The sequence below is a fragment of the Carettochelys insculpta genome, chromosome 7, assembly GCF_033958435.1.
Source record: "Carettochelys insculpta isolate YL-2023 chromosome 7, ASM3395843v1, whole genome shotgun sequence".
In the NCBI taxonomy this organism is placed as follows: domain Eukaryota; kingdom Metazoa; phylum Chordata; order Testudines; family Carettochelyidae; genus Carettochelys; species Carettochelys insculpta.
The window spans coordinates 63572410-63593746 of record NC_134143.1 but is presented as its reverse complement, the minus strand read 5'-3'; the positions used below and the strand labels follow the sequence as shown (position 1 = coordinate 63593746).

At 44.8% G+C, this 21337-nt stretch overlaps 1 protein-coding gene across 6 annotated transcripts in view; it reads left to right on the top strand.

The window, feature by feature from the left end:
• Positions 1 to 789: 789 nt before the first annotated feature.
• Positions 790 to 21337, top strand: part of ADRB1 (adrenoceptor beta 1) — a 73483-nt gene continuing 52935 nt past the window's right edge. For 2 of the 6 annotated variants that reach the window (XR_012646182.1, XM_074999112.1), the window contains exons 1-2: positions 790 to 2738; positions 21049 to 21142. Coding sequence is in view for 3 of the 6 variants with exons in the window: in XM_074999112.1 (XP_074855213.1) it covers positions 1467 to 2738; positions 21049 to 21126 (1350 nt within the window). In the remaining 3 variants the exon portion in view is untranslated. Of the gene's footprint in view, positions 2739 to 10930; positions 10991 to 21048; positions 21143 to 21337 lie in introns of those variants that run through there. The other 4 variants (XR_012646184.1, XR_012646183.1, XM_074999114.1 and 1 more) reach the window with 3 other exon arrangements.

Sequence of the window (21337 nt, the reverse complement as noted above, 5' to 3'; positions counted from 1 at the left end):
TAGCAGCCACTCAGCTTAGCGTTTGGGTGGTGAGTGAAAAAGGACATGATCCAAAGCCCCATGCAGTCAATGGAAGCCTTTTCTTGACTTGACAGGAGTTTGGATTGGGCCCCAAGCCACTGTGTTATTTCAATACAGGTTTATTCATGAGGACCTACCCCACGGATGACTGATACCTGCGGGGAGAGAGGGTACAGGGAGGACGCCTTGTTTAGCAGCTAAACGTTGGCAGGGCCATGGGAATGGGAGAAGGAAGCTCTCTGGAGTACTACCGTGAGTCACCACACATCTAACTGGGGGGTAGTACAGCTGTACCTGACCACACTTTCCAGCTAGCTTGGCTACACAAAACACAGGCAAGGTGCTGTACAGCATCTCAGCTGCTGACTGCCATGGTTTGAGCCTCCAGCGTGGCAGGAGCAGGAGAGCCCAAAAGAGAGATAACCCTTTTTTGAACTTATCTGGGCCTCTGCGTCTTAAAGTTGGCCTGCAGCCTCTCCTTAGTACAGTCTTGCACCACAGCAAGAGCAGCCTATGTTCCGATTAGCCAGCTGGGTTTGCTCAGTCACGGCTGCAGTAGTCATGGTGGTGGGCTAAGCCAGGGGTGTGCAAAGTGGGGCGGGGGGCAGGTCCCCTGAGGGTTGTGGGGGGCGGGGGGAGCATGACATTTCTAAAGGGGAAGTACAGCAGAGTCGGCTGCTGGCTCTCAGCTGGCCCGGCTCATTAAAAATGTGGCAATACCTGAGTGTCCTCACGTGAGCAAGCCAGCAGAAATGGAGCACTTTGAAAGACTAACAACACGATCCATCCGGTGATGGGCTGTTGGTCCTTAGACCGCTCCACGTCTGCCGGCTTGTTCTGCCAGAATACAGACTAACAGGCTCCCGCTCTGCTCTCAGGCGTGGGGCTCCCCAGGGTCTGCCCCCTAAGGAAGCGTTCACTTTCCACACCCTTACTTCCTTGCAGCTGCCACAGGGGGGCCCCGCCCGCCCCCTAGGAAGATACCCACGTTCCCGTGGGTTTGGATGACGTGACACAGGTGGGAGCGGGGAGAGCTGCTAATTGCAGGGACGAAACTTGAGGCCGGGTGTCCAAAGTTTGCTCGCCCCTGGGCCAAGCAGAGCCGGGGCTGGGCGGCCCCGTCCTCACCCTGCCGGCCGGGGCAGCGCGCAGCGGTGCCTCTACGGCGCGGGCAAGCAGGGAGCGAGCCAGGTCCCGGGCGGCGCGGAGCAGGAGAGGTGCGGGGGGGGCGCTGCCCCTAGCCATTGGCTGCGCAGCCGCTGACGCGTAGGGACGGGGCGGGGCGCCGGGCGCAGAGCCCGCGGCGGGGCGCTCAGAAACATGCGGCAGCCGCGGCGCAGCTGCAGCGGCCGGGAGATCGCTCCGGCGGCTGCGGCTGCGGCGGCAGGGAGCTCGTCCGCTTCGCCTTCATGCCTCCCGCCCGGCTGCCCTGAGCCGCCCCAGCCATGGGAGAGGGATGGCTCGGCCCCGATTGCAGCCCCCCCAACCTCTCCAGCTCCCCGCCGCCCGTGCCCCCCAGCAGCGCCTCCACCCTGGCCTCCCCGGCGGCGCTGCCCCACCCGTGGGCGGTGGGCATGGGCCTGCTGATGGCCCTGCTGGTGCTGCTCATCGTGGTGGGCAATGGGCTGGTGATCGCGGCCATCGGGTGCACGCCACGGCTGCAGACCCTCACCAACCTCTTCATCAGCTCGCTGGCCTGCGCTGACCTGGTTATGGGCTCGCTGGTGGTGCCCTTCGGGGCCACGCTGGTGGTGCAGGGCCGCTGGCTCTGGGGCTCCTTCCTGTGCGAGTGCTGGACCTCGCTGGACGTGCTGTGCGTGACGGCCAGCATTGAGACCCTGTGCGTCATCGCCATTGACCGCTACCTGGCCATCACCTGGCCCTTCCGCTACCAGAGCCTCATGACCAAGGTCCGGGCCAAGGGCATCATCTGCACCGTCTGGGCCATCTCTGCTCTGGTCTCCTTCCTGCCCATCATGATGCACTGGTGGCGGGATGGTGATCCTCAGGCTCTGCATTGCTACCAGGACCCCAGCTGCTGCAACTTTGTCACCAACAGGGCCTATGCCATCGCCTCCTCCATTATCTCCTTCTACATCCCCCTTCTCATCATGATCTTCGTGTACATCCGAGTCTACCGGGAGGCCAAGGAGCAAATGAGGAAGATCGACAGGTGTGAGGGCCGGTTCTATTGCAGCCACCCCCAGCTGCCTGCCCCAGCCCAACCACACCACCAGCCCATCCTGGGCAATGGCAGAGCCAGCAGGCGAAGGACCTCCAAAATCCTGGCCTTGAAGGAGCAAAAGGCCCTCAAAACCTTGGGCATCATCATGGGGGTCTTCACCCTCTGCTGGCTTCCCTTCTTCCTGGTCAATGTGGTCAAGGTCTTCAACAGGGACCTGGTGCCAGACCAGCTTTTTGTCTTCTTCAACTGGCTGGGCTATGCCAACTCAGCTTTCAACCCCATCATCTACTGCCGCAGCCCTGACTTCTGCAAAGCCTTCAAGAGGCTGCTCTGCTGTCCCAGGAAAGCTGACAGGCGGCTGCACGCCAGTGGTGGAGATCTCTCCCAGTACCCAGGGAACTTCATCAACACTTTGGGCACACCCGAGCGCAGCCTAGGAGGGACATGGTCCGATTGCAATGGGGGCACACAGGGAGGCAGTGACTCCAGCCTGGAAGAGAGGAATAGCAAAACTTCCTATTCGGAATCCAAGGTATAAGACTAGGGGGTGAGTTGAGCTTTGGGGGCAGAGGGATGTGTGCACTGGATGCTGAGCATAAAGAAAGATAAGCAGGGAAATGAATGGCAGCAAAAAGAAAAAAAAATTACCAGGAGCCTAGTTAATAAATACCAAACCAAACGTATCTCTCTTAGCTGAGGGAATCTGTGTTACTTGAAACTAAAAGCAGGTGAACTTGTATGCAGCATACCTCATCTGAAGTAAAAAGGGGAAGCCACTGACCACTGAACAAAGGAAGTTAACAAACTTTCTCCAACCCTTTTGAATTGTTATTCTCTTGTTGGGAGCGGCTAGATGTTGGTGGCTAGTGGAAATAATTTCAAAAGGAAGTACGAATATAGGTTAAGTTTTTTGAAGAACTACAATTGCAGGGGCCTGATCCTGAAACATTGAAGTATTGGACATTTGCTGATGCTGTCAGTGTTAGCAGGATGAATGTTAGTAAATTGGCTTCAAAGTTTTGGACAATCAGCTGCCCTGGTTCCTACTTCTGGGAGCAGCAGCAATAGCCCCATGCACAGGAAAAGAGTCTGCTTTTAATAAGTGCTGTTTGCTGAAAAGTCTTATTGAAGTCTCTGAGAGCTGCAGGTGCTCAGCATGTTTGCAAATCTGGTTAAAAGTCCCTTTTGAAAGTGTATTTGTATTCTGCAAAGTTTTATTTGAAGGTCTTGGTAGCTGCGACCCCCCCATTATCTAAAGTAGACAAGAATAAAAAATAAATAATATTGAACATTGATATACTTGTATTTCAAGCAACCCTCTTCTGCTTTATTCTTCTGCCTCAGCAAACGGCTGACTTTTTGTGCTTATCTTCCCTTGACAGACAATAGCAATCAGGCTGAGAAACTTCTACCTCAAACTGTGCATATTGTACAGGGGAAAAATAAAGACATGTTTATATTAAACAGCTTATTTATATATCACTATTAGTATTTTCTTCAAAAACAGACCCCAGACATTCAATCCTTTACAGTTTGTTCATTGTCATTAAAGAAGACCTGTAAAAATTAATTCCTTGTATAAAAGAATTACTGCATATTAAAAAAGGCAACAGGCATTTTTGCAGTGTTGAGAATTGTAAAGTGAATTGAAGATGTTTCTTGCACACACAAATTATTACAAATGAAACTGGAGTTAAATAACATCAAGTCCCAAATCTATTTCTGTTCTCGTCAGCTATGTTACAGTTTTACTGAGTTACTTTTGAAATATTTTATCAAGGTACTGTAAATGTATCTATATTATAATTAAAGTATATTAAGGGTCTTTTTATTATTTTTATTTTATGTCCCAGTGCTCACAAGAATCTGCTGTTATTTGTGCACCTGTGTGTCTTTTCCATTTTCCTGCTGTGTGTTTTATAGCATATTTATACTCCGGTGCAATTTACTACTGTGTAAGTAATCGGTCTATGTGCAATAAATGTCATTGCATCACTAGCAGCCTATGAACTGTACGCTGTTTCTCTGTAGGTTCTAAAGTGATCCCCAGTTAGAATTGAAAGAACAAAGTTTGTTTTACTCTGAAGTATGGATCATATTAAAGGCCTGTCTCCTGGCATTTCCTGACACAGCATTGTGTAAAAATATGCTTTCTAGACCAAACAAGGTTGTGTTCCTGTTACAGTGAGAGATGGTCATTTCCCTTAAACTGATGATCAAAACAAGGTGTTTCCAGCTTAATTTTGAATGTGCTAGTTTTCTTTACAATGCTGAAATGGTTTTACCGATCTTTACTGTTAAGTGTACGAGATTGGGAGTCAGGACACCTACTATTCAGATAGTTAACAGAGAGGGAGCCATGCTAGTCTATACACTGTCAAAACAAAAAGCAGTCTTTAAGATGCTACTTGTCTGCTTTTTGTTTTGATACTATTCAGATGTGTAAAACTATATCATTCTAGTGGTCTGAAAGCTGAAAACTGTCTAATAAAAAGCTTATGCATTATATTCTGTCATGAAGTCAACGAACCTCTTAAAATAATTGCACTTTGTATGGAAGGGGCCTGACCCAATGACTTTTGTCCTTGATTTCAGAGAAAGCAGGATCAAGTCTCTGTTCTGTAGGGGCCAAAACCTATTGCTTCTGAAGTCTGGGTAGGTTTGCACTGAGTTCAAGGCACATAACTGGAGATTATCTGAAACAATTTTGGACTTATATTCTACTGCAACATAGAATGACGTTACAGCTACATGCACTGTGAGTTTGATCCTGCGCACACTGGAATCAATAGGGTATTGCCCTTGTCTTTAAAGGGTGCAGGATCAGGCCTGTCAGTGGTTTCCACTCTGTGGATTACATCTAAGGAGCATTCAAGTGGATCTTTTCTGTTAACTTCAGTGGGCTTTGGATCAGTCCCTATATCATATAAGTTAGTTGACTGGCTTAAAAAAGGTAGATTTTCTGTAAGGTGGCATATTCAGATTTTTAATAAAAACAAGAAGTCCCGTGGCACCTTATAGACTAACAGATTTTTTGGAGCATAAGCTTTTGTGAGCAAAGACCCACTTCATCAGATTTTTAATGTAAGTCTTGAACATAGAACCTTTGTCACAATGCAATATTTTTACATCGATCATAATGGTGCGTTTAATTAGGGTAGCTTAATTTGGAGTAATGATCATGGCACACGAAGCAAAAAGGAAGCCCAGACTCCTAGGTATTGTAAAACCCTTCTCAAATCTGGCATGCAAAATAAAAGTGAGACCATTTTTAGTTCCAGTGCACCCTGAGGTATAGTGACTTAGCAACCAGCAGCGTGGGAGACTTTTTGAAAATCAGTTCTTCAAGCAACAAGACAAGTCCTAATGCTTAAAATATCAGGGTCCATCTTTATACAAAGTACTTTTAATATTACAGGAAAATAATGCTTTTCTGTGCAGGACCAGATTAAAGAGCCTTTAGAAAGTAGTTTTCTCATTGACTGCATTGGCATTAAGACTTGAATTACAATTAATAATTTCCCCCTAGCAAGTGAAACAGGCTACCTAAATGTCAAGGTGAAGACAGGTCAGCTACCAAATGAAACATGTTCCCTTATCGTGGCCTAATAATGGGTGTATTTAAGTCCAGTTCTGCCTGCAGTTGTACCCCTGCTCTCCAGAAAAGTCAGTAGAAAGGGAAAAATTGGACTCCAGCTGACTAATATCAGATGTGATGGTTTTATACATGATGACATAAAAGTGACTATTTGCTATTCTACCATTGCAGAAAAGATTCTGCCCAATAGACCAGTAAAAGCAGTTTAGCGTATTCTTTACTTTTAGCACCTGAGTCATCTCACTGAAATCAATGGGTCTGTTTATGCACTTAAAGTTAAGTATACAATGGTGTACTTTACTGAACTGGGATCTTAGATGGCAGATTTAGAACAAAAACCTTTTCAGATTGCTTTACCTGGCCAAATACGTTGGGCCACATGCCTCCTTGATTATTGTAACACCCTCAAAGTCACTGCAGTTTCATGCCTGCAATGGTATCGTGTGCAAGTAAACTGATCAGGAGTTGGTCATTGTGTTTCAGCCTATCAGAAATGACCGGATAGGTAAGATATAAGTAGATACTGCTGTTTTAAAACTAGGAAAGGCTCTAATTGGCTGAAAGCTTGTATGTTTAACTCTTAAATAGTCAATAAAGATAATCGACCCAACAACCTGAATGGCTGACACCTGACTCACCTACACCAGTGTAAAAAAGGAAGTAGCGTGATAACCTTACAGATAGCAAGATGTGGTGTGCACATGTATGAAGAAAGTCTGTTAGTCTCCAAGGTGCTATGGGACTCCTAATTCTTTTTAAATCTGATACAGTAAGTATGAGAATTAGATCTTAGTATTGTTCACAACATGCAAAGAATTCAAGAGGATAAAGTAGTTTGTTTCTGACAGCACTCACTATCTCTGTAGCAAATACCATCTCCTTTGTTTGGCATGCAAGTGTATTCAGATATAGAAGACAACTTGCTTATCTTTTTTCCAAGCCTGTTCTGAAGTTGAAGTTTTATTTATAACTTTTATGTTTTTATTGTGCAAGTTAGTAGACTGGTTTAAAAGCTCCCTTGTTGTGCACACGTTCCTAATTTATTGTTATTTCCTATCTGGCGGAAGGCACTTACTTTTCCCCTGTAATATATCAAAATGCAGCAATGGAAACTGTGCAGTCATGAGTTAACATCACATCACATTCTTCAGGCCAGATTCTAGCCTCATCCGTGCTCATACAAAGCCACTGGAGTTAAAACTTGACCCGTATAATCTAATCTTTTATGAGAGCTCCTAAGCAATGGCTCCAGAAAGGTCCATTGTCACCAACAGTAAATGACCTTTACTAATGAAGCTGAAGCAATTAGTCCCATTAAAAGCATCCAAGGAAAATATTAACTGCTAAACAACCAAGGATGCCATGTACCTAAAATAACAGGTGTTTTGTTTATTGGTCTCTGTTAGGTGGGATGATGGAAAACTATTATCATTTAACTAGCAGCCAGCTTTGTACTGTTAAGAAAGGAGAAGACATGTCCTGTTTGAAGGATTATACCTAAAAATAGTTCTGCTACATCAGCCATATCAACAACTGTAATTAAGTAAATTCCCGTGCACATGTACACATGCCCTCCATGTTATTTTGGTTTCACTCCTGTTGGTCAAAATTTTCAGTTTGAAAAAATCAGTAATGCAAGCTCCCGAAATAATGCTAAGCACCCTGTCCTACAGAATTATTTTTAATGTACATCACTGATTTGCATTCAGAGGGTGCCAGATTCCAAAATGTCTTAGGAGGAAGTAAGCATTGTTTTTCTTCTTTATGTAAATAATCATGAATAACATAAGAGCAACAGCAAACTTGCTCTGATTGCCTTATACAAGAATTCATTTATTTCACATAGATGTCCACCTGTCTGTTAGTCTAATCAGAAACAGCCATGATAACAACAGGAGCTTCACTAACCTAATTTAACAACCTTGGGCTGTTAAACTGTGTCAGAGAAAGTGACTGGGGGAGAAAGGGGGTGTCAAATAAACAATGTAATACCAGGCTGCAAAGCCAGAGGGTGAACCTCTCAAGCAACCGTAACAGAGGCTATGATAACAGCATGCTGTGTACTGGCTGGATGTTACAGTTTCCTTCCAAAATAATAACCCCTATGAAAAAAGTTCAGTAGATTTTAACAGAGATGAATCTGTTGGAGGCTGTGTAGATATGAAATAGATGACTAGAGTAAACCCTCAATTTAACAGACCCCATTATAATGGACTTCAGATATAGCAGACAGTGTCTGCCAGTCCTCCCAGCCCTCTTAAGTAAATGCTGGAGACTCACCAGAACCACTGCCAGCACTGGAGGAGCTGCTGGAGAGGCTGGGGCTGGAGGGGCCACTGCAGCAGCTGCAGCCACCAGGGCCAGAGGAGCAGGGGGAGGGGGCTGCAGCAGGGTGCAGGAGCTCTCCTCCCACAGCCCTGTGTGCGTGGAGCATGTCAGCACCCAGCCACCACTGCCTGCAATGGTGCTGAGCAGCAGCCATGGTGTCAGAGGCTGCTGCTCACTGGCATGCTGAGGGTGGCCACACTCTACCTTTGCACAGGCAGCTTGGAGTCAGGGGCTGGAGGAACTGCAGTGCTGAGGGGTGCAGGAGGTGGAAGGAGCCAGGCCGGCATTCAGCTCCTCTCCTGGTAATTGGGAGAGGGAGATGGAGGTGTGAAGAGAAGACTGGAGCAGGAGGAAGGAAGGGAAGATGGGGGGCAGCAGACAGGAGTGAGCGATGGGCTGGGAAGGTCAGTGCATCATCATACAGTTTAACCATTTGGGTATAATGGACTTTTGGCATTAATGGACACCCCTTCTCCCCTATTAGTCCGTTAAACTGAGGGTTTACTGTATAGAAATGACTCTTCTTTTCCCATTCATGTGCAGAATAAGCTTTGTTATATGCACTGAGGTATGAGTGGATGTGTACCACCAGTATGAACACCTGTTGTTGGCTGTGAAGGCTCTGCTAATCATCTGAGTGGCACCTGAATCTGTCCTGGGTCACTGCCCAAATGCTCAGCTTACATGGAACTCTGCTCTAAAACCTAGAGAGTATTATCCCTTCTGTATTCTCTCAACTGGTTAAACTCTTTTCTGTAAGCAGATAAACAGTTGGAGTGAATCCCAACACTTCCTAAATGTTCCCCACCTCTAACGCACATTAATAGAAAATACTCTGAGCCAGATTCTCAGCCGTTATAAATCACTGGTGCTCAGTTGACTTCCCTGGAGTCATCCCACTCATGGAAGATGTGATTTGTGGCCTTTAGATTGAAAATACTCCTTAGCAATTTATGTTAATTCTAAAATGAACTAGAACAGCACTGATAACCTCACTTCTTCAGCCAGGAGGCTGTCATAGCAGTGCCTGGGAGCATGCACATTATCTCATTCAGCAAACTGTTTCAACAAAGCCGCTAATTTCCACTGCCTCTGAATATTTATATTGTTCCTCCTGAAAGCACAAAGGGCTCGTGGTTATGAAACCTAAGTTTGGCTTTCCTTTGAATTTCATGGGAGTTGGATAATATCCTGACACTGGGCCTGAGTCCGAGGCCATTACTCGCTTTACATAGTCCCACTAAAGTAAATGAGCCCAATTTGCCGGTGCCTTTTGCCTTGTGTTGGCATTTACATTTGTGCAAAGTGGATGTATAAGTGATGCAGCCAGTGAAATTTAGTGGAGAATTTTGACCTACTAATGTTTCACACCTGTTTTTTGTCAGGTATAAATGATTACACGAGTTACAAGGCAAGTAAGAATGGATACTTTTGTAAGACTCCAAGGCATTACTGCTAACACAAGTTACAGAACTGTGCCTGCTTTGAACTGTATCATGATTGCATTTGTTATGTAAACTGTCACACATATTCCTGGGTCTTATTATTTAACTGACAACTTAACACAGAGATTCACTTTGCAAACCAACAATTTGCCTAGCAGGCTGTTTGGCCATATTCAGTTTCACAAATAGCCTGCAGAGTTTGGCTTGTGATCTGAACATTGGTAGAGCTTTGGGAGGTTCAGCTCCAGGGGGCTGATTTGGGCTCATTTCTAATTAGTTTCCTGCTCATTGTTAATAATTATGTACCTAGAACTCTAGCAAGCAAGGAGGAAAGCTCAGCAAGCCAGAGTTCTCTTTCTGGCACTGCCTCATATGTCTGTACCGTCTGCGCCAAGGAGGGTCACTTGATGAGAAGGGGACTTTTTAGCCATTTGCAGGGCTGCACTAGTGACACACCATAACTGAACTGCTTTCGGTGTTCTCCTGTCTTTCAAAATGGAGGGCTCCCATTCGCTTCCGTTTGAACGGTCACAGTGTTTTCCTAAACAAGTAAGACAAGGCCCGTCCTCGAAGAACTTACAATCGGACACAGAAACAGCAACACAATCCTGCCATCCTGACATCTGTGCACCTGACATATAACCGCCCCTGACAAGCTTTTTTTCTTTTCTCTTCATCCATCATTTTGGACCTAACACTGCAGTTTTCACTGGGTACATCTATGCAGCAGTTAGATACCTGCAGATGGTGCAAGCTAGCTAACTCAAGCTCCAGGGCTGTTTAACGTCAGTGTAGATTTCCTGGGTTGGGTTGGAGCTCAGATTTAGGAGATGGGAAGGTCCCAGAGATCTGGCTGGTATCTGAGCCTGGAAGTCTACACTGCAGTTTTACAGCTCCTCAGCACTGGGAAAAGGAGTCAGCTGGCGTAGGCCAGCTACAATTGTTTCTCTGCAATGTAGACATGGCACTTTGCATGCCTAATCTGCTTATCTAAGTAGATTCTATAAATCCCCCCAACCTGCATCTTTAGGCACCTAATTATGTTTAAAAATCTGGCCCTCACTGGCCATGCTGCAGCTGGAAGTGAGCCTTCCTGCCCAGTAGATAGCCTGGTGCTAGAGAAGCTATGAGTTAGCTAGCTAATAGCAGCATGGATGTTGTGGCACTGGCAGGAGTTTAGGCTCGCAAGCCTACGAGTTAGGTAGACTTGATGTGCCAAGATTTGTAGGTACACAGTAATAAAATGACAGTCCCCACCCAGAAAGCTTACAGTCTAAACACAGGACGAAAGTCAAAAAAATGTCCCAGTTGCATGTTATGAATTAAAACCAGTTGCTTTTATTTCACTTTCAGACACACTGAAGACTCTAAGTTATGGCTCATTAACATGGTGACAGAGAGAATATGCTGTGAGAATTCCAGAAAACTACTGTGTAATACCAGAATTGGAATAGGAGTCACAATTTACTCTGTATACGTTAAAGCAATTACTATTCACTTCCTTTTTAAAAGTATAGCCCTGGTAATAGCCCTGTTTTGGTAATTTCTCAAGGGGAAGAATGCCACAAGAAATTAACCAGAATCAAGGAAAACAGCCATTTACAGCAGCTTTTCCATATCATAAATATCATGACGGTTTTTTAAAGAACAAGACAGTCAAATAAAACCCAGGCAAGACTTTCTCTTATGGAACTGAGCATGACTGTTAAGATGAAGGTTTCTAAACACATACAATGGGCCCTGTTCTGCCACTCAGTCACATCTCTAAGGTCCTGAAGTCAGAGAGAGTTTGATTATGTCTGTTGGTAGCTTGGCTTTGCAAACCCCCGTCATTCTGAAGGGTAGACTGATGTCAGTGCCAGGCTTTGGGCACAGTTTTGTTGGTGGACTACAAAATTAATAACCAAAGTGTCACTCCCTACGCTTGTTTTTTGGGGGTATAAAATGGACTCTTTTCTGACTCCATTAACCAGCTTCTTTCCATTTGCTGGTGTAGAATGGAGCCCAGACCCATGTCCTCAAAGGTACCTAGGCTCCTAACAACCAATGAAATCAATGTAAGTTAGGTGCCCAGGTACCTTTGAGGATCTGGCCCCGACTTCCCATTCTGCACCGTCTGGGAATGCTTTCATGCAGGAAGCACTAACATTTTGTATTCAGGTCTCTTCCTCGCTTCTAATTGCCCATCTGTGCAGAGCCATTTCAGCTCACCCACAACCGGTAACAAACAAAACTGCATTTTGATTTATTATTTGGAATATCACTGAGGTTTAACGATTACATCTTGTAATGCTCGGGCAGTTGTTATGTAATTCTTAATCCTCATGAAGGCGTTTTAAATGATCATATAATCAGCCATGTAACAGTCAGCATCTGTCCCGTGATTGTAAAGCCTAGGGAACTGTGAACTCAGCACAAAAGTGTGTGCCATGGGCCAGATCCTGCTCCCAGTGAAGTCTGTCATAGTGGCAGCAGGATCAAGTCCAATGTGGGCAATGCACAATGAGCATCTCTAAGGCCTCCAGGCACAGAGCCAGCTCCATATGGTATACCCTTGGACTTCTGAGCAACACAGGCTGTGGGCTGTGGCAGGTACTATCTCTATGGCAGACTGAGCTCCCCACTGTCCTGAATGTCAAGGACTCTCCCTATCAGAAATGTAGGCCTGGCTGGTGGAGGCAAGCTCTCACGTTCTGCTACCCAAAGTTCTCTTGTCCTTACCACACCCCTGCTGGAGCTGCACAGGTCTGCTGAGATTACTCCAGTCAGCCTTGAATCTGGTGGGAGGATGGGTTCTTGCAGGTAAGAGATGCTCTAGGAAACACCTTTTTCCTTGCTGCATCGTTGCCTTCTATGTGGTAGATAGGAAGTCGGCCACAACAACTGGACTTGAGCTGGGAGACTCCATCATCTGAGAATATTGGAAAGAAGAGGGGGCAAACTCCAAGGCCATGGCTTGGCTTCCGTACGTAGATAGAACACCCTAAGGCAGTCCTTTCCCTCAGCCCTGTTCATTCTCCCTAGGTGATGGTCACCAAATCATTCTTCAGTGAAGGGTTTATCTTTGAGAAAGAGTGATTAAGATGGGAAGTCATAGGACCAGATCTACATTAGCTGACTCCATCCCCCAGGAAGGAGAAATTTGGGAGGCAAAGGGATCTGACAAGCCGTGCCCATAATGTAGACTTAATGAAGTAAACTCTTTCACATCCGTCAGCCCCAGGACTGGGAGGTTGCTGGATATTCAAATATTCTGGATTATAGAGATGTATACCAAGCAATGTATAACACTAAAGAAAAACAAGATTAGGTATTGAGAAACAAACAAAAACGTATACTGTGCTTATAGAAAATGTAACTAAAATTTACTTATGGTTAAAATGCCAGTTATTTGAGAGTTCTGGATAACAGAATGCCAGATATGAAAAAGTTTACTGTGTTATAGAAAGAAACTCATCCTTCTTGTCAGAGTGCAGGTAACTTTGGAGATATCTCACAAAGTTTCCATTGGCTAACACCTGCAAAGAGAGGCCCAACGATTTGGTTTGGTTTGGCCTTTCCTTAATATTCACTTATGAAGGTTGCTTTGAAATGTTCAGGAAATCATGTTGTTGTTTACTGAGGCACAACTAGGGTAAAGTCAAGTTCTTTAAATGCCAACTATGCTTAACACAAGGCAGGGTGGGCTAGAAGCAAAGGCCCAGGACCAGCTGCCAAGAGACCTGGATTCCCTCCCTTCCTAAGTTAGGGACCTGCTTTATTACCTTGGATGAGCAATTCATCTCTTTGCTTTCCTCTCATTGCCTTGTCTAGTTCGATCTTCTATTTCCTACATATCCCAGGCCATGCAGTGATGCTGGAATATTTTTAAGAGTGGGGGAGCTGAAATCCAGCCTCCTTCCCCCATCCACCACCCCTGCCCCCATCTGAGGCCAGAAGCAAAACCCCAGTGCACAAGGCCAGCAGCCGGGACCCCAGATGTGGGGCTGGCAGCAGAGCCCACGGGCACGCAGCGACAGCAACAGAGCCAAACAGCACATGGGGCTGGCCACTGGGATGCCAGGCACCAGGTGGGGAGCCCAAAGGTGCTGCAGCACTGCCTGAGCTGCTAGTTACCATGCCTGTGAGGACATGGGAGAGCAGGAGTCAAGTTCCAGCACTGCCACAGGCTTCCAATGGGCTACGGGCATGCCTCAAGCAAATCATTTAGGGTCTGTTCACACAGCACAGTTCACCCAGGCTCTTACCAGTGTTGCCTTTACCTCTCCCACCATCTATGCCTAAAATCCTCTCACTGGGGTTTGGAGTGCCTTTAACTGGAGCTTAAGGTTAGCTCACAGGCTCTGATTTTAACTCTGAAGCCGGACCCCCCTCAAGTAAGGATGCAGGCTGAATCCTACAAGTACTTGTCATCCACCAATGCTGTTCCCATGGTCCCCTTCCACCCTCCGAAGGACAGACAAGGTCTCCCACAATTGACACAAGTGGTTGGGAAAGAATGATAGAGGGTCTCAGCAGTGAGAACCAGGGGATAACCCTCACCCTGCCAATACACACGACTCAGTTAAGAAATAGGAAAGCCGCAGTAATATGGATAAATCTTTGCGGTGGGGATTAAGCAGGTTAGGTTATCCTCCCGGATGCTCAGACCCTGGGACCAGTCACCTGGGATAACTCTCCAGGTTAGATACAGTCTGTGCCTCTCTGTGCCTCAGTTCTTCATCTGTAAAATGGAGAAAATGACACTGCCGTTATCCCCAGAGCCATTGTGAGGATAAATACATTAAAGACAGTGAGGTGCTCAGCAGTTATGATAATTGTGGCAATAGCATAACCTAAAATAGACCCAGAACCAGTATCTGGAGCAGGGACTGCATCTCTCCAGCACAGCTATAATTCGAACTGGAGGTATAATTTCCAGCATGAGGAGACAGACCTGCTCTAGTTCTGATCTGACTAGAAGCACAAAAACCTAGCATGGAGCAGCTGTGGTGTGATCAGTAAGAGGGTCTGGGTGCCCTACTCACATACCCATCTGCTACACTAGGCTTATACATAGGTGGTTAGCCCCTTGCTCCTCCAGAGCTACATTTCTATTTTTTGGTCCATTAACTCACTTGACACTAGCATGAATATACCTCCATGGGTGGAAGTTTACACCTCCCACTTGATGTTCAGACACACCCGGTAGGTTAATACAATACTTAGCATGATTGGTCTCCTGCGTATTGTTGCAATATAGTTTATGGTAATAATAAGTGATGCAAAAGGAGGTGTAACACCGGTTCAAGCTTGATAGAGTGTGTCTAGACTAGAGATTCAGTTCAAGTTTTAACTTGAGCTGATTGCCAATTAACCCAAGATAGCTAGAATATTTGTAAATGTTAGTCCAGCCATCCCACAGATGGTGTGCTTTAGAGTAAACCATAGATGTCTGTAAAGTGTTATCAACAAATACATTAGCTAAGTTAACTAAAGTCAGTTGACAAGCAGTTAACTCAAAACAGGACCAAAACCAGCCCCTGGTTTGATGAAATAGTATAGTGCACTGTTCTTGGTATACATGGGCAACAGTATTTTTTGTCTCCTTAAAGACACAAATACTGCAGTCACTTCTCAAGCAAAAACTCCATCAGGCCTAATTCTGCACTGACTTAAATCCTCCATGAGTCCACTGAATACATATACAAACCTGCAGAATTTGACACAAAGAAAATGTTGAGTGGCTGGGGACTGCATAAGGTACCTAGGAAAACACATTTCAGTAGTTATGGTGACTTCAAAAGGTCTGAGTTTTAATCCCAGTTCCACTCAGAGGCTACAGTTACACTAGCAAATATTTCTGACAAAACCCCAGTTTTGTTGACAAGACTGGTGGAAGACCCGCACAAAATGCATTTTGTCAACAGCAGAAAAAGCTTGATGAAAAAACAAGAACGTATACACTTGCTTCGTCGATTTTCAAAAGGCATTTGACAGTAAAGATCTGAAAGTGACTTGGGCAGTGTTGGAGTCATACGGAGTGGATAGCAGACTCACATGGTTGTTGAAGGATATCAATGACAATGCGGAGGCAGCGGTGAGAACATGCGGGGAGTTGGGAAGTTGGTTTAAAACAAGTAGAGGTACGAGACAAGAAGATCCAATATCGCCAAGTATCTTCATCGCACATCTGGAGAGAACAATGGACAAAATCAAGGAAGAGGTAGAAGGGGTATCTGTGCACGGGAAAAGAATTAACAACTTGGGGTTCGTGGATGATATAGTTATCACTGAGGAAGATGAGGAGAAGCTAGCGAAAACAGTGCAGGTGTTAAATGAAGAAGGGAAATGGTACAGACTGATTATGAATTTCGATAAAACAAAAATAATGGTATTTGGAGATAAGGAAATAGCAAGGAAGATCAGTGTCAATGGTATTAAACTAGAAAATGTAGAGAAATTCACGTATCTGGGGAGCAAGATAAAGTATGATGTAGACTGTAAGAAGGAAATAGCGACTAGAATAGCAAAAGCAAGAGCGAGTTTGAAGGCAATAGACAAGATCTGGAAAAGCTAAACAATTAGTTTAAGAACAATGCTGATCATCTTGCAAATGTGTGTATTCAGCAGCATGTTGTATGTATGTTTGACATGGGTGGTACCAAAAGATTCGAAAAGAAGAATATTGGTGTTCAAAAGGAGTAGTTATAGAAAGATTCTGAGAATAGGATGGATGCAGAAGGTCACCAATGATGAATTATATAAGAAGACACAGCCAAAAGAGAACCTGCTGCAGAAGGTTATAAAATGGAAGCTACAACTATTTGGACATATTTGCAGAATGAACGACGAATGAAAAATCAAGACCTTGCTATTCGGCATAATGGACAGTTCAAATGGGAGAGGCAGACCCCACAGAGAATGGATTGATGATATAGTAGATTGAAGCAGAGCTATTCAACAGAAACTAATCCACTCTGCACTGGACAGGGAAAGATGGAAGGAAATAGTGAGAGAGGCATCAGACACCAACAGGCACTAAGCCCGTGGTTATTGATGATGATGATGATGATAATTGTTGACAAAACTCAGCACTTTCACCAGCAGCATTCCACCTCTCAGCCATGAGACATAATGCTGCTGTCATCAGATTCTGTCAACAAAAAAGCTGTGTGAACGCTCTGGGAGGTCTTCTCTCAATAGACAGGGCATCCAGAACAATGGACTGCTGTGCTTATGTGTGCCTGTTTTGTTAAGCGAGCAGCCTGGCAGTCCAGCTACTCTGTTAACAAACCGGAGTGCTCTTTCAGTTGGCTTTTGTGTGTGGCCATGCTCTGTTGACAGATGTTTTGTCAGGAAATCTCTTCTGACAGTGACTTCTGTCAAAAAAGCTCTGTAGTGTAACCATAGCCTTACTGTCTGGCCTTAGTCATATTAAGCACCCCCTGCCCCGTATACTTGTAAAGTGAAAAAGTAGTATGTACTTTGATGAGTGCTTTTGGGATTTATAGATGAAAAGTACCATTTCGTTATCGGGGGTAGCCGTGTTAGTCTGTATCTACAAAAACAACGAGAAGTCCTGTGGCACCCTATAGACAAACAGATTTTTTGGATAGTGACAGAGAGGTAGCCGCGTTAGTCTGTATTCTAACAAAACAAACCAGCAGTCTTGTAACACTTTTTAAAGACTAACAAAATAATGTATTAGGTGATGAGCTTCCATGGGACAGACCCATTTCCTCAGATCTGGAGCATAAGCATCTGATAAAGTACGACTTTGCCCACAAAAATTTATGCTCCAAAAAATCTGTTAGCCTATCAGAAGCCACAAGACTTCTCGTTGTCATTTCAGTATTATTATTATTATTATTATTATTTGTGTATTAATTCCTCAGTGAGTTAGCAGTGGGAACAGAATTAGAGCCCTTTAGCCTAAGTTTTTTACTGCTTGAATAAGAGTAACTCTGTTATCTACAGTAACAGAGAGGGAGCGGTGCTAGTCTATATACTATCAAAACAAAAAACAGTCAAATAGCACTTTAAAGACTAGCAAAATAATTTATTAGGTGAGCTTTCGTGGGACAGACCCACAAAAGCTCACCTAATAAATTATTTTGCTAGTCTTTAAAGTGCTACATGACTGTTTTTTGTTCTGTTATCTACACTACTAGGATGCTATCCTCCAGCCATCAGAGGGCAACACGACACCCTGAAGCTAAGCTAAGGTAAATTGAAGACAATGAATAATTCAGAACTGTGAAAATTATGTCCCTGTGACAGTTACTCTGTTTTCACAAATACCAGTGTTTCCATTACATGTTGATGGGCAACACTAAATGGAGAACAATGTGTAAGACATTCACATTTTTATATGTCTCATTCAGCTTTTGGGGAACCAGAACCCAGAGTAGTATAAACACTTATTCACAAGTAAAGAATGCAGTGATAAAAAGGCTGAAATTATTTCAGTGAGGTGTTGCTTCCATTAATATGCTAAGTAACAGTTCCACCAGTGCACGATTTTTGGTAAACCTTCCCTTTCAGTAGCTAGATGTATGAAGATTGTATGTATCCATAATTACTATATCTTCATTTTAAAATTGGCTGGGCTTAGATTAGATGCTCTGTCTTTACATTATAAGGCACCTCGTAAATTAAAGGTTTGATGTTGTCAAAGGCATGCCATTAACACTTCAGGCAGATAATCTTCTCTGTGGCCTCTGTAGTCAGAATTCCTGACTCCACAGATAAAGCCCCTGGAAGTAGGACAACGGTTCTCTGAACTCTGTGACTTCTGTCAATTTTGAGCTTTATGGGAGAAAAATAACCATTATCTCTGTTGCCCAGGCACTTTTGAAACACGTGGTGTTTTTTCACTCCCATAGTCCAAACATTATTGTGTAAAATCTGATAGAAAAATGAAAAACTCTCGAAGAGATTGATTTCTTTTTGTCCTGGTAGTAAAGAAAGTGGATAGCTCACATGGCAAAGTTCAAGAATTTATTTACTGTCAAATACGTAAGAAAATAATAGAATTTTATGTGCCTGAAATACTTTTAAAGAGCACACAGTAGTAATGGATTTGCACTGTTTTTTGCACTGTTTTCTGTACTGCTCCCATTCATTAGAGTCTAAAGCTATGCCTACACCACAAGATAAATTCAGCTTTTAATAAATCTGATTTTTAGCCTCATTCTTACAGATTCGAATTTAAGTGTCTACAAACATTCTGTAAATTCAACCCACCGTTTCTCTGTGTCGAGTTACCACGTCCCCATTGCCTTATCCAAGTTCGACTGCATGGGTACCTATGCCAGAGTGCCTTAGCCCCATTTGCTTGTGGGTGTTTGATTTCCCTATCCCAGAATGCAAAGCACTGTCCCAGAATTTAGAGTACCAGCTAACCGTGCAAAAACAAACAGGAAATCGCACCATTTTCTTCATCACAGTGATAGTGCAAGTATGGATCCTCAAATGCTTCAAGTTCTTGCACACACTGTTATGGCAACTTTGTGGACTGTCATGCAGTTTTTCTTTTGATTAAAAGGGTGATGATGGTTAAGTATGATGATGACGATGAAATTTTTGAAGAGGAAATCTTTCTATTGTGGCCCAAGAACTCAAAACTGCTGGCTGCCCTGGGTGCATTGTTGACAGTGACTCTGCAGTTTTGGACTTGTAAGATCAGTACACACTGGTGGGGCCACATTGTTTTGGAGTGCTGGGATGACAAGCAGTGGCTGCAGACCTTTTGCATTCTCAAGTCCACTTTTATGGAAGTTTGCCATGTGCTGACCCCTGCCTTGAAGTGCAGCAATGCAAGAATGAGGCTGGCTTTAACGGTTCAGAAGTGAGTGGCAATCACTCTTTGGAAGTTTTTCAACTCCTGACTGTTACCAGTGAGTGGCAAATCAATTTGGAGTGGGCAGATCGACAGTAGGGTCCATGGTGATGGAGGTGGGCCATGCAATCTCTTGGCATCTGCTCAGGAAGACCATGACCCTGGGAGATGTACAGGCCATAGTGGATGTCTTTGCTGGTGAGGGGTTTCCTAACTGTAGTCAGGCAGTAGGTGGCCTGCACATCCCCATCATGGCCCCAACCCACCTGGCCCCTGAGTATATAAACAGAAAGGGGTACTCCTCCATGGTTTTGCAAGCATTGGTAGATCACAAAAGTTTTTTCACCAACATCAATGTGGGATGGCTGGGGAAGGCTCATGTTGCCTGCATCTTCAGAAACTCTGGTCTGTACAGAAAGTTCATAGATGGGACTTTTTCCCAGACCGGAAAATCAAGATTGGCGATGCGGAGATGCCTATTGTAATATTGAGCGACACTGCTTACCCTCTGCTCCCTTGGCTTATGAAACCCTACACAGGAGCCCTGGACTGCATCAAGGAAAACTTCAGTCAAAGACTCAGCAAGTAAAGAATGGCAGCTGAATGCACCATTAGCCATTTAAAAGCAAGTATCATATACCTATTGACCCATTTGGACATTTATGAAACTAATGTCCCCACCATGATTACAGTGTGTGTTATTTTGCATAACATTTCATTTGTGAATCCAGGTGGGAGAAGTTCCTGAACATCTAGAATATTGAGTCTGAGGACATAAGCAGGGCTTACTCACAGCTGCCTATACGGCCATTCACCAATAACCATGCAGAGGCAGCAGCAATCAGGGACGCTTTAAAAAATAGCTTCATGAATGATCTGCCGTGCACATGATAGTTATGTATTTCTCCGTTGTAATAATAACCAACCCCCACTCACCAACCTGATTTGTGTTCCCCCACCAACTGTGAACCAATAAATCAGACTGTGTCTTATACAATTCATTTTACTTGGTGGGAGGGGGTTAAAGCTGCAGGCAAAAGAATGGATGTGAAGGGAGGGTTATTTTCCTTAAAAAAGGGCAGCTGTGTTAGCAGCCCTCTCCACCCTCTCCTGGGTGCCTCTGCAGACCTTGGCATAGTGGTGGGCGGCTGTGTTATTGACCTTTTCCATACCCACCCGGTTCCCTGCAATGATTTGTGCACCCTGCCACTCGTGCATGCCAAAAAATCACACCAAGCTCAAAAGAATACATTTATTTTCAGGGGAGGAGAGGTGTAAGCAGCAGGGAAAAGAACTATAGTCAAAGGTGGTGGAATAGCCTTTTGCAGTGGGCCTTGGGGCTGGAGGCCTTGGGGCTCTAGCAGCAGGCTGTGCTTGCCCACCATTCCTGTGTTCAGGGACTGCAATGATGGGGGGGCGTGGGTGATGTGTCTTCAGGAGACTCCCAACTGCTACACTGGGAGCCTCCTTGGAGCTCCAGCATAGAGGACCTTCATTTGGTCGCTCACTACTGTTATCAGCTTTGCCACGTCCTCCCTCTGGTTTGTCACCTGCTGTGTCTGGAAGTTAAGTATACTCTGACGCTGCTGTGTGGTACTCTGCCACCACCATACTGTCTCTCTTTTCATGTCACTGGTTTCTGTTTCAGACCACTCCATGTGCTGCAGGGTCAGATCCTGCTTGGACCTTTTGCACTTCCTCACCCGGTCTCCCACGCTGGGCATAACAGCTGGAAAGTGAAGGTCAGAACTGAGTTACAATTCACACTGAGCCCTTACCCATGGAATGAATGGGTCTCTGTCTCTACTATCAGGGAAAGTTTCTTTTTGTAAGGCCACTTAAGACTTCTTAAGGATGGGATGCAAAGCGTGCATTTCACAAGCCAACATTTACACAGAACATTTAATTATGGACATGGCAAGAGGTGGGGGGGGGCG